The following is a 14528-nucleotide window of genomic DNA, read 5'->3' on the forward strand; positions in this document are numbered from 1 at the left end:
ACTCTGTAACCAACATAAGGATCTGAATCAAGCACAAGCTTGTGCCAAGACTCTTTAAAAGTATTGGATTTTCATTTCTTCTCATCTGTATGCTTCTTGAATATTCATGTTATTTGGTTTTCTTTCTGTACTTTCAGGTCTTGACTGGAAAACGGTCTTTGGACTAGCCATTGTTAGTTTTTTTACTGCATTTAAAATATCACAGCACAACAATTTATTTCTCCGGGTTGAAAATGCTAGCACTTTACAAAATCAAGACCAAAAGTCAATACCTTTTTAATTCTTAAGACAGTATGAAAGATACAGCAAGAAAAACACAGCCTGGTTCAAATGTGTAAGCTGTCCCTCAAGCTAAATTAAACTGCAGTCTAGTTTGTTTGATTAAGTTATCATGAGGGTCTACTTTATGTGTTCCCTGCCTGAAAACAAATGACATATGCCTGAAACTAAAGTGAAGTTTTTTTTTTTTTTTTTTTTTTTTAGGCTACATGTAGCATACTGAATGTCTACTGAGGTTTTGTGGAACTGTATTTACCTGAAAATGCAGATAACATCTTAAATGAAAGGTCACAATATTTTAAAAAGTAATGTGGTATATGTGGTCATAAGAAATGTCTAGTCACACATGACAGAGTGCTTTGGTAAGAAAGAGATTTGTGGTTGAAACCAATACATTTTGGGCTATAAAAGATTGCTTCTGAGGCTCAACACAAACAGCAAAAACATTTCTGAAGTCATTGCAGAGAAGGTATGGCTTTTCAATTATTATAAAATGATCTTAATGTTATTTATTTAGAAGGCAGGCTGTAGTAATTTTTCTGACTTGGGTCTGCGTTTCTATGTAATTATATGCATAATACACATATGTGTATATATAGGCACACGTACATCAACATGTTAATCTGTGTATGTATATCTATATCTAAGTGCATATCTCTTATCTGCCTATATGTAACTACATAAAATGTTTCCATCTGTTTATCTCTCTAGTTTATCTACACACATAAATTTAAATCTCTGACTGTCTAGGCAGTGATATATCTTTATATCTGTCTTTATTTCTTTTATCCTATAATGGATGGGTAGGATCATCCACCTAAAAACTGAAAAAGTTTACTTTACATTTCGATTCGGAACAAGATGAACTCATACTAAGCAGAGCAAAGAACAAATGGGGATCCATATTGTTTAATTTAAAACAAAAAAACATGTAAAATAAAAAAACAATGTGAGGACTGAAGATGGCACAGTGACATAGTGGGTAATGTTGTCATCTCATAACAAAAGTTTCTGTACTTTGATTCTTGGTGGGGTGTCTTCTGTAAGGGGTCTGCATGTCCTCCTTGTGTTTGTGTGGGTTTCCTCCTACATTCCAAAGACATGCAGTTGGTGGATTTGACACACTAAATTGGCTATAGGTGTGAGTGTGTGGTGTGGGAAAACAACTGTGGCAGGGTTAGCCATATTATGGTATGAAAATTTACTCTAGATGATTGTTTTTGTTGATTTGACACCACAACCCCTTATGGAAAATAGGGGGTTGTGGATGAATGAATGGATGTGAGGACTGATGGAAGCCTGAGAATATAGCTAATCTGTTATGTGGACCTGAACACATAGTCAACAGAAAGTAATGTTACGGGTTATGTGGATTTAGTAATGCAGCGTTCTCTTTATAGTGTATGTTGGTATTTATTTATAATCCATGATTAGGGTTTTCAACAAATGTGATGTGAGCATTTAATAGTTTTGTATCTGTAATCATCAGACATGCATTTCTTGTGACAAATATATTCATATACATCTAGAGATGAAAGAAAATTAAAAAAGGTTCATGTACGTCTCCAGAATATGGAACAGCATATGCATGCTTTGTCAAAATAAGGTGGGAAAAATCTATTTGATCTCAAAACTGTTTGGGTGGGTTTCCAGTGTATATGATGCTATGCCTCAGACATCAATACTTCTAATGTGCTCAGTTGCAGATACACTGATCCTTGAAGGCAACAAAACTATCCTGTCTGGTAGCAACCCTGGTTCATGACTTATTTCTTCAGTTTGCCATTTGAAATTACAGATTACACACAGGGAATATATGAAACAGAATAACAGCAAATAAAATATAGCATGCCAGTTGTGGGGTATTAAATATATTCCATTTACTGTAAATGATTTCTTCAAGTAAATTACTAAGTAAGGTTTTCCCTCTCCAGTACAGACTTCAACAAGAAAAACTAAGAAAAAATATTTTTATTTTTTCCTGCACTCTAGACAGCATCTGTACCACATGTCAGCTCCTGATAGAAATGCAAACCTGAGAGCAGAGAAACAGATATGACAGCTGTTTCTATGACCCCTTGCTTCTTTTTCATAAAGGTACCTTTGACGTGTATTTCTCATTGTACCTACAACATAACTTATTAAACAAATGGCATTATCCATTGCTTTTAACACACCTGTCTACTGTCTCTGATTTTTAAATCACGGCTGACTGTTCTACATCCTAACGAATGTGGGGTTCAAAAGTTCATAGACCACTGGGACTTTTTTAAGCCTAGCCTTACATCCCAAATATCTGACAAGTTCTGGTACCCTTGATAAGTGTAAGCAGGGGCTTGGGAGATGAAACATTTACAAGCAATGGCCTAGGTGATGAAACATTTACAGGCTGACCCCAAAGAAAGAATTATATTCCTAATTGTAAATTGTCTGATATATAATGAACTCTGTTCCAACTGCAATGGATAGTTCATAGCCTGAAACTGGAATGCAAATAATGAATTTATAAATGGGAATGCAAACAATGACTTTATAAACAGGCAACACTTCTATAATGCTCTGATTGTATAACTGATGTCTGATGAAAAATTCTGCTTGTTCTGTCTTTAGGCTGAGGTATTTCTCAAAATGAAGACTGTCCTTGTATTCATAGCCCTGCTTGTGGCTGTTCAAAGCAACAAGCTAGGTAAGAACAACCTATTAGAAATGTTGATCTGCACTTAGTTTGTGTAGTTATGTGAATGTATGTTTTCTTTTTGTCTGTGTTTGTACATGTGCATTTTGTCTGTATATTCCTTAAGAATTGAAGTCATGAATCCTTCAGAAAATGCATGCTAATACTAATCTTGTAATTTTAGTAAATTTCTAAGTTTATAAGAGCATTATTTAAAACCTGTCCTAGTTCTGGGCCTCATTTCCCCTTTATTTCAGGCTTTTGTCCAGATTTCGTGAGCAAAGAGGTTGAGAGGTGTGGTAGTGGTATGGGTCCACAACCCCTGCATTTGTATATTGCTTTTTTAATGTTTGAGTGGTCACATATGATACTTATCGTGTATTTCTGTGTCTGTCTGTATCTGCACTCTGCATAACTATTAAAATGTAAAATTCACATTGTAATAATAAGTAGAGCTGCCTTTACCCTGACAAGTTTTAATATTAAGAAGTGTAGGTACTGATTTAATTATGCACAAATGGTTTGAACAACAAATGCACCTAATTAAAAAAAACACAAGGATCAATTTATTATGTATTTTGTTCACTGAGTTAACCCCACATGGAAGAAACACATTTTCTTCTTCTTCTTCTTCTTTGGGCTTTTAGGGGTCGCCACAGTCGATCACCTGTCCTCTCATGATTTCTGAGGAAACTAAACTGATATTACTAATACATTCTTGCAAGTCTGTAACTGAACTGATAATGTACTACAGTGAATGGAAAGGCTGTAACTTTATTATTAAATTAAATGGAAATCTTAGTTTTCCTGTAATAGCCTCAAATGAAACTAAAGTAGTATTTAACACTGTATTGATATTTTAACTTTTTTTGCATTTCTGCACCTTTATAAAATTAATCTTAACTGTGACCCTCAGGTCGTAACATACTGTGCTGTGTGTGAAACTCCACCCACTGTTTTAACATAGCCGTTTCTTAAGCTGACACCATTTAACTTTTCAGTACTACTGAATGCTGAAGGATATATTATTATTGTCTATACTTTTCTTGGATAAATAGTAAGAACTGTAACTGTATAAACTGTCACTTCTTTTTTTTCTTTTTCTTTTATATTAAATTGATCTTTACCATACTGTTTTATGACATACAGTACTGTCTTTAAATCAGCTTGCTGACCTGGCATCTGATATGGTATAAAATATCTACAATCTTAAATCAATTACATAGACACATTTATTACTAGATTTGAAATGTTCTGATTCTGGAGGTTTCCTATCTGTCTTTTATGCAAGTATGTGAGGTTTCTTTATCTGAAAGTTTACTTGTATGTCCTTTATACAACCACATGAAGTTTCTTTATATAGTATACATATTTATTACTAGAGGTGAGCTAATTTAATTCTGGAACTTTACTTGTCTTCCCTTTACAACATAGGAGGTGAACCTGTGGCTTTAATGGCATGTAATATTTATGATGCACTCATTTCATGCATGGGATTCAAACTTTTGACTGTACTATCACTTTAAAAATGTAGCATTATTTAATATTCATGAATACTTTTTTGTCTCTGTATCACAATATTATTTATGCATTGCAACACTTTACTATTACAAAACAAAGCTCTTGACAATGTCTGCTAAACAAAACTATAAAATTAAAAAAATAATTTACCAAATCTGTAACTGTAAACCCTTTATTCTGCAAATTAACTTGACTGTCATTTCTGGTATACCTTACACAACATAAATGCATATGGTTACTTTTTTCCTTAACTGGCCACACCCAATATGTCTTTCTGAACACTTTAGCTGTGTTAGTTGAACTGGAATTTATTTTTTATCGTTAACCCATTGCATTTTTCTGTTGTAACCAATTCTTTAAATTCTGTACATTTGCACAAAGTACTGCATGCAAATTCTTATTAGTGTCATCTGTGTGCACTACTGTGCATTCTGTAACATTTTTATTTTTCCATAACATCTTGTTACTGAAGTCTAAAACAACATATAACTCTGATAGCATGTTCATAAGTAATATGGAGCTGTTACACTTCAATCTGTTTGCTGCTGTACTCTTTGACCCTTTAAATCCTGACCAAATTGGATTTATGTCCTCTAATAACGGTCTATTTGTAACTGAAGTTGATTTGTCTGTATTAATCAGTATATTATTCCATATTTTTTCTGTAAACAATGAAATATTGTTATTTCTTTTAACCTTAAACAATGACAGATAAATGCTCTGGTTTGGTGCTGGACCATCACACCCTTGATAGATAAGCTGAAAATCATTTTATACACTGACTTGAGCTATGGAATGCATTTTTTTCTTTATTTTGCTCTGAAACAGTAGTAATTTTGCTTTGAGCTCAAGTAATCATTTATGTTGGACTTTATTTTATCAGACTGATACAAATCTACATTATGATTCCCCTTATCCTCCTATGTGCAATATTTGCACCAGTGTTTGAAAACAATACTCTAGAAGTGATTACATTCTGAACATTTGTAGCATGAACATGAGACATTGCTTGCATGTCATGTATGTTGACTGTGTTGACATTTGTATGTGCAATACGGTGACTTAATACTGTACTTTGAATTACAAGTGCTGTAATATTTAAACAAGAATTTGATTTAAGTCTGAAAACATACTGATAGAAGCTGACTCACTCTGCAAATGATGAGAGAGCATGTCTTTTGTAGTGTGCTTTTATGATTTAACCCTTTTACATCTGGAAAAATGTAACATTTTTGAACTAATAACCTTGAACTTTAAAAGAACATTTCTGGAACACAGTTTTTTAGATTGCTTTATCCAATATTTAACTTTAAACCAAACATTTACTGGTGTCTTAACTGAAGAAACATTACTTGACATGTCCATGCAAATGACTTTTACTGATGAATTTAAACTTTTCTGAGCTGTTTGCTAGAAAGTGCATATAAAGTCTTACATAACTTTATGATTCTATAAGAATGTGTCCTATTGTCTGTAGCTTTTTAAACCTTTTCTGGCCTTTTGGCAGTATGACATCACACTGGAAACTGGAAAGTTTGTGGAGATGATGAAGTACATTGGCTAATGTCTTTTATGTTTTGAAGGAACTCTGATGAAGATTGTAGATTTTTTGAAGTAATGCTGTTTTGTTGAGTTTTTTTGAGGTTTTGTCTGAAGTAAATGCTGGCGCACTGCAATTTGTCTAACAGCTGCAATTACTGTATGCAGAGGTACGGGGTCTATAGTAGAAACCCGAAAGCCAAATTACATGAATACATTCACAATGACGCATAAAAGTCAATGTACGAAAAGAGCAAACAACGTAAATGGTGAAAGGGAGAGTGCCGAACATATTTCCTCGGCCAGCAGGGTGATCATGGGGATGAGGAAATAAAACCTTTTCCCCACTGTAGTACGGTCTTGGAGTTGGGATATTTAATGAGGGGGTGCAGGGGGGCTTGCCTCCCTGCAAAAATGTTTAGAAAAGTGTTTTAGTGTAGGTTTTTTGAGTTGGGTTTACCTTACCTGTATGGCGCTGTTGCTTCCGGTATCATGTTCGGCATTCTCCTTTTCACCATTTACGTTGTTCGCTCTTTTAGCACATCGACCTTTATGTGTCGATGAATACGTATTCGTGTAATTTGGCCTTCGGGTTTCTAATATGGACCCGAGGTTCGTATTAGTGGTGTCTTAGCAAAAGGTCTGCCCTGTAAGGAGTGACTGTAGTGCTGTCAGCTGTGACCTTATTCTGTATAGAGTTTACAATCTCCCCTCTGAAAAACACTGGTGTACTGCTGAAAAGTGTGTAGTTACTGATAGACTGGAAAAACATGTCATATTATTTTCCCTAAATGTGCCAAAGAATTAAGAAATATTTGTTTTTGCATGACATTTTCAGGAAATTCATTTCTATCTTCCCACAAATTATTAATATCTAATTTCCAATCCTATATTTTTCCAAAATTCCCCAGACAATCATTCTACTTCTTTAAATGAATTCACCAATTCTCAACAATCTGAAAACTAACTGTAGGTTATTTTATAGAAATTGATTTCATCCATCTACCTTAATATATTTCTAACTATTTCCATATCTGCTAACCATTCATTATTCTAAAAATACATGCTTGATTGTTTATTCAAATCCTCATGTACCACATAACCTCTCATTCATATATTTATAATGCATAAAGGCTATAACATGCAATTTATTTTTAAAACTATTCTCCATATCAAATCTTCTATTGCTATAAGTTCAGACATTCTTTCTATTCCTTGTCACCATGTTATCTTCCCCTAAAGCTGCCTAAGAATCAATAAATAGCTGTATTTACATGACTTTTTCATGGCATTATTTCTCTTTCTCCTAAATGATTAATGTCTAATTTCCAGTCTCATAGTTTTCCAATATTCCTGAGCCAATCTTTTGACTTCTTTAAATGAATTCAGTGGTAACTATACCTTTTCATATCTTAATTTCAATACTTCACTTAATAATTTTCCTTTTTCATTGATAACCAGATTTAACATCCAAAATAAATGCAAGGGAGCCAAATGAACTATTGGATGCAACACACTTAAATATTCTTTCTTTCACTTATTAAAAAAAATACCCCTTAATCTAAATTAAAATACTCCTTCTTAATTAAGTTTCATTGTCACCATGATATTTACTAAATATTCCTTCTTACTAAAAGTTAGTTTTAAGAGAAAACATAATTTCACAAGCCCCTGAATCTCCTCTAGCAAACATCCCCATTGTTTCTTAACAAATGCATGTTTTCCAAAAAATACTGCTATTTTGGTTTTCTGTTCTTCAAAAAAATAAAAAAGTGACACATTTCTTAGTATCTCCCATGCATTTTCTTTTTCTCTATTCCCCCATAATCCTACATAACCTAAATATTTCTCAACCTCAAACAATAATTCTGCAATCCTTCTTCCATTAAAAAGCTCCTAAGCAAACTTAACCCCTGTTGCCTTCTTGCCAACCAACTTCCAAATGAATTTCTAAAAATAGCAGCACCATCCATCGCCTAGTCTATCTCAGTACTACTCAATTGTTCTATCTCTGAACAATATGTTCAACAACTCTGGAAAGTCACTCATATCATCACTCTCCATAAGGATGGCCCCTCTAGAGATATCTACTGCCCCATTGCTATCCTTCCACCCTTAGCCAAAATCCTAGAGAAATGTATTCAACTACAACTCCTCAACCACCTAACTAGTAGCAACCTCCTATCCAATATCCATCACGGTTTTAGACCCCAATATAGTACAAACACAGCCTTATTATCTTTCATAAACTCTATTCATCAACAAATGAACAACAGCCAAATAGTCTCTGCAATTTTCCTGGACATGTCAAAAGCCTTTGACAACATATTTCCCACCAACTACTACTTAACAAACTTGCTACTTACAACCTCAGTTCTGTCTCTCTGGCTTGGTTTCACAGTTATCTATCAAACTACCAACAGGCTACTAAATGGGAGAACAATCTCTCCCCACTACTCCCAGTATCCAGTGGTGTACCCCACAGTTCTATTCTTGGCCCCCTAGTCTTTATCATCTTTACAAATAACCTCACCTCAGCAACCCAGTATGTCACAATCATTCAATACGCAGACAATACCTCTCTTATCTGCTCTGCTCCTTACTCACAACAGCTTCTAGAAAAAACACAAAATGGGTTCCAGGAAATTGAAACGTATCTATCAAACTGCCAACTTATCCTTAACCCTAATAAGACTAAATTAATGATTTTTACAAACAAAAGAACCATGCACAACTCCCCACCCCTCACTATAAAATTATCCAATGGTACCAAAATTGAGACTACAAACCAGGCAAAGCTCCTAGGTATAACAATAGATGACCGCCTCAGGTTTGATATCCATATCTCCCTAACTATCAAAAAAGTCCATGCTAAACTCGACACTCTCTACAGGGCCAAACCTTACCTAACCCATCAAGCCAGATTAGCCACTGCTAGATCTCAGCTTTTATATACCCTTCTCTATTGCTCACACATTTTCAATACCCTACACATGTCTGACCTTCACAACTTTGAATCCTGCTATAACAAAATTGCTAAATCCGCCACCAATAATTCCCATAGAGCTCATCACCGTTCTGCTCTTCAACAACTAAACTGGCTAGAACTTCCAAACTTATTAACATTAAATCAACTTACCCTCACCCACAAAATAATATACAGCCCTGATCACTGCCCCGGAATACCAACCTTGGTTCAACTACAGGTCAACAGCAGGTCCCTTAGTTCATCCGATAAGACTCTGCTCAAAATCACATAGTCTCATAACTACCACTGTGACTCCCCCTACTCAAACAAAATAGTGAAATGCTGGAATGATCTTCCCCAAAACATACAAAACACCACCTGCCATTCCTCTTTTAAAAATAAAATAAAAGAATATCTTAAAAGCAACTGGATCTGCACTTGTAATCCTCCTGAATAATTTTCCCTCTCTTCTACTATTTTCTTCCCACCATCACTCTTACTCCTCTTATAGCACTAGTTACTTTTTGACCTCATAAAAATGTTTTGCCTTTCTCCTTGTAAATTTAAATTTCTTTTATACTCTGTTCACATATTATGTAATCATTTTGTTTCATGTTGTATTCCAGCTGACCGATCATAGATTACTCAGTTATCAAGAATTTTTGTAGCTCTCATTTCTAATTTTGCTCCTGTGATGTAATGAACTCAGCCAATTCATGTATTGTATCTGTCAGAACTAGTTCTTGTAAATTATTTATTGCTTTGTATGTCATTATTATTTTATGCCTTGCTTTGTTGGAGTTTTTCTCCCCATCTCTCCACTGAAAACGGGCTACTGTCCCAGTCGGACACTACCCAGTAAACATATGTAAATAAATACAAATAAAAATAAATAAATCTGATTAATATAAATTAAAGCAATATCATCTACACACATCATTATTAAAGGAATATGCACTAGGTCCCTATATTTAATTTATTTTTTTTATTTATTTAACATTTGTTTACCAGGAAAGTCTGACTTGGAATGAAGCCAATTTTCAGTGGATGGCCGAGTAGAAATGCTCCAGATGCATGGCTTTGTAACGTGGCAAGAAACCGGAGTACCCAGAGAAAACGCACATGAATGCAGGAAGGACATACAGACTCCACACAGAAGGCACTCCAGCCGAGAATCGAACCAGAGAATCTCTTGCTGTGAGGTGACAATGCTACTGCTGCACCAATGTGCCATCCATCTTATAATGGCACTCTTTAAATTTTCAAACTTCATTCATTACCAATGCATACAATATAGGACTCATGGGGCATCCCTGCCCTACGCCTTTTCATTTTTTTATCCTCTTACTTAACTATGAGTCTACAAATGCTCACTCATGACACACCTGCTCACTGTCACCTACTCAACAAGACATGTGCTCTACCTCCCACTAGTCTGATCTTATTTAACTACTTAGCCCTCCCAACACACAACCCTATGAAATGTAAAGTCTAACTGGAGCCCTAACTTTAATCTTAAAACTCCCACCTTGTTTCTTTCCTGAATCCTCACTCACTAACCCTAAAACTCTACTCTACTCTACCTCTCTAAATCTAAACCCCCCCTTTCGGTCCCTAAACCTAAAAATCTAACTCCCAAACCTATTTTTTACAATTTTTCTCTAACCATAACTGCCTTCCCACTCCCTAAACCTAAATTTCTCCTGCTACTCCCTAACCCTACACTCTCTTCCTACGTCCTAACCCTAAAACTCTCTGCAAAACTCTAATTCTGATACCAGAATTTTCTGCATGATTTGTTTCTCCAGAACTCCATTTTCATTCACCTCCTCATTCAGCTGCTCTGAAACCAGCAGCATTTCCTTCTCCTTGCTGTATTTCCAAGCTAGGCTTCATCGCTATCTTTCTGAACTACTCACACCTGAACACAAGACTACAAAAAGAATAGGGAAAGTCCCAGATGTCCTGGTTACATTTCCTCTAGTGGTATAAATATCACCTCAGAGTTCCTGTGAAAAGAGGCCACTAGCTTAGTGAGGGTGACTCAATCAAAAAACTGTAAAAAAACCCTAAATAATTACTCATAAAGAAATGATTTGAGGTTCTTCTGTATGTATTTTAGGCTATCTGAATATCTTAGTAACAAAACCACCTAGAAAAGCCTCCAGTTTGCTCTGTCTGTGATGCTAGTTGCCCTATGTATGTGAGCAACAAGAGGGGTTAATGAATTCTTTCAAGTTTTGCATTTGTGTATTTCTTCAAAATTGTTTGGATATTTTAGCTTCAGAAACACATAATTCAGCATGTCTTCAGTTTTTTGTATGTCTTATTACATTGCTTAAATGTCATAATGGGAATAATCTGTGAGAAATGCCTTTAAGTGATTTTATATGTGCATTTACAGCAATGTCCTCTCACTGTAATAGAAATCTTGCCATGCTGTGACCCCACGGGCATGGCAAAGGATACCCACCTGACCACACAAAACACTGTTCATCAGTTGGGTTTGGAGCCCAATGGGGCTGGCTGGGCAGGGCAGCTGACCTATAACTGGCCTACATTAGGCAGCTGGCCTATGACTGGCCAACTCTCCTTCTCTGTAGCGATACCTCTTGGCAGAATGATTTTTCCAACATTATACAGGGACCTAAAAGTTGTTGTGTACCCAGGTAATGTTCTATGCAGCATTATATGTGTTTTTCACTACAAATATATTCCACTGTTGACACATTTCATGATTGGCATGGGAATTTGTAAGACATAAATGAAAAGATAGTAGTCTGTTCTGACCACCATAATGTGGCTTTGGCTTATCCTGCTCAGGCTTTCGTCTTTTTTCTAAGGATACTATATCTAGAGACCAAAGGGTATATCATCATTAGCAGGTAAGGTATTGAGCCAGTGGTCAGAGGTGTTACTGAAATTCTTTCCCCAAAAAGATACCTGATGTCACCATCTTTCTCTGATCCAGGTCATTCTTACCCTACTCAGAAATTGTTGGTTTCTGTTGACTTGTTTAGAAACAATATAATTGTTAGCTATAGGCATGTTAGTTCATTTCATATGCCACAGATTTGTATACCATGGGGAGATTGGTTATTCTGTAGTTAGCTCATTGTGACCAGAATAAGCTAAAATGTATTTCATGTGAGTCAATGATGGCCCTAAACAGTTAATTGTGGCAGGATATACACATGCTACAGGGCCTCTTTGTCTTGTTACTCTGTGATGCATAGGATGCAAAAATGCTTTGGCATTAAAGAAAATAAAGTAATTTCAAATGTAATCATTGAAGAATCTAACTGTACATGCTTCTGTGTTTCCTGTTGCAGTTCCCAAGACAGTGGCAAAAGTGAAAGATGAATGTTCCCAGACCATTGTGGTTGGAAAGGGTACATACACTTTTTATAAGTGTCCAAAGGATTACTATGCAGCTGTGGTAAGTCAACCTCTTGTTTGCTTGCATCTTGGAAAAATATAATCATTGTTACTTCTGAGGTAATATATTAATTTGCCTAGTTTTCTTTCTTTCCATAAAGGTGCCTATGGCAAATGCTGGTAATAATCTCAAGTGTGTGTGTTGTGAATACTCTGGAGTCATGGTGTTCAAATCCAGAGAGAGATTGCTATTTGTGCGAACATACTGATGTGTAAAAGGGTTGGGGGTTGGCATAATGATTAAGGTGTTTACCTTACCAATGCAAGGTTCAGGGTTTGATTCTTAGATTGTATAAATGGCTAATCTTAGGCAGGGATTAAATTATAACTGTGTAACCTACAAGGGCAGATAGCCTAGTATTAACCTATGAGCCTAGGTCAAAGAAACAGAGATAAGCATATGCATTAACTACTAAACATTTACATAAAACCTTACCCAGGAATAAAAAACACGTCCCATGGCACGCATTCCTCATTATCTACTGCTCAGCTGAAGAGACGTACATCCTAACCCTGGCCCACCCTCTAATCCTAACCACAAGAGTAACCCCAAAGATTTAAACACACTCACTCTTAATCTTAGAAGTATATGTAATAAAAGAGCCCCACTGCATGCCTGGATTGATCAAAATAAACCTGACATACTATCCCGTACTAAAACATGGCTACACCCCAATGTAAAAGACTCAGAAATAATACCTCCAGACTTTGCAGTAACCAGAAGAGATAGAGCTAAAAAAAGGGGAGGGATAGCGCTTCTATATCCATCTACACTCAGCATCACACCCTATGCATTTATATTACCCTATTGCATGATTTAAATAGTGAATGCTATTTCATCATACCTAAAATATCTAAACCACAAAATATCGAACATACAGAACATCAAATTTTTTCCCAGGGCAAAAATTTGCTGTTCCGAAACACAAACACACAACACAAGCACACCAAAATAAATAAACCACACACATACACTTAACAAAACCATAATTCTAACCCTACACTACTACCTATCCACTCATCTTAACCCAACCCTAACCTTAAAGTCCCTAACTACTGCACACTCACCTTACCTGCTCATTAACCATACTGCACACTCACCTTACCCGCTCCCTAACCCTAAAGTCCCTAACTACCACACGCTCACCTTACCCGCTTTCTAACCCTAAAGTCCTTAACTACCACACACTCACCTTACCTGCTCCCTAACCCTAAAGCCCCTAACTACCACACACTCACCTTACCTGCTCCCTAACCCTAAAGTCCCTAACTATCGCACACTCAACTTACCCACTCCCTAACCCTAATGTCCCTAACTATCACACACTCACCTTACCCTGATCCATTCCCACACTTACCTTAACCCGGTCCATAACCTCTGTTCGCATACTTACCTTACCACGGTCCATAACCTTCCCACCACAGTAGAGTAAATAATGAAGTCATGGAACAGACAACCGAAATCTTACCCTGGGTAAAATTTTGAAGTTCCGTGGCTTCACTATTTTGAGTTTTGAAAAAAACGGGTCGATATTATAGCATTCGAAGTTTAAAAACTTTGATACTATAATATAGACCCAACCCTACACTAGTAATATACCCATCTTTTCCAATGCTGATGTACTAATCTCCTTTTTGAACCTCAATGGATGGCACAGTTGTGCAGCGGTTACATTGTCACCTCACAGCAAGAGGTTTTCCGGTTCAATTCTTGGCTGGGATGCCTTCTATGTGGCATCTGCATGTCGTCCCTGCATTCATGTGGGCTTCCTCCAGGTGCTCCGCTTTCCTCCCACATTACAAAGACATTCATCTGGAACATTTCTCCCTGGGCCTCCACTGAAAATTGGCTTTGTTCCACGTCGGACTTCCCCGGTTAACAAATGTTAAATAAAAAATATATCAAAAAATAATTTGCATAATAGTAATATATATCCTACCAGGTAACAATATATCAGTGTTGGAAAATATTTTATTCCTGACATCCCAAACTGTAATCCTTGAAACAATAATCTTAGGAGATGTAAATATAGATTGGCAAACCATAGCTTCCGACTCCCCCACAAATAGTATAAATCTGTATGACTTTTCTCAGCTTATCAATGCTCC

At 36.1% G+C, this 14528-nt stretch overlaps 1 protein-coding gene across 1 annotated transcript in view; it reads left to right on the top strand.

The window, feature by feature from the left end:
- The first annotated feature begins 684 nt into the window (after window positions 1-684).
- The window catches only part of LOC122803313 (galactose-specific lectin nattectin-like), a 171082-nt gene continuing 157238 nt past the window's right edge, over window positions 685-14528 (top strand). Inside the window, exons 1-3 of the mRNA XM_044072880.1 lie at window positions 685-748; window positions 2890-2965; window positions 12314-12420. Of these exons, the coding sequence (XP_043928815.1) occupies window positions 2908-2965; window positions 12314-12420 (165 nt within the window). The 5' untranslated portion in view covers window positions 685-748; window positions 2890-2907. The remainder of the gene's footprint in view (window positions 749-2889; window positions 2966-12313; window positions 12421-14528) is intronic.

Source organism: Protopterus annectens, chromosome 5.part1 (genome assembly GCF_019279795.1).
Source record: "Protopterus annectens isolate FY-2018-M chromosome 5.part1, PAN1.0, whole genome shotgun sequence".
Lineage (NCBI taxonomy): Eukaryota > Metazoa > Chordata > Ceratodontiformes > Protopteridae > Protopterus > Protopterus annectens.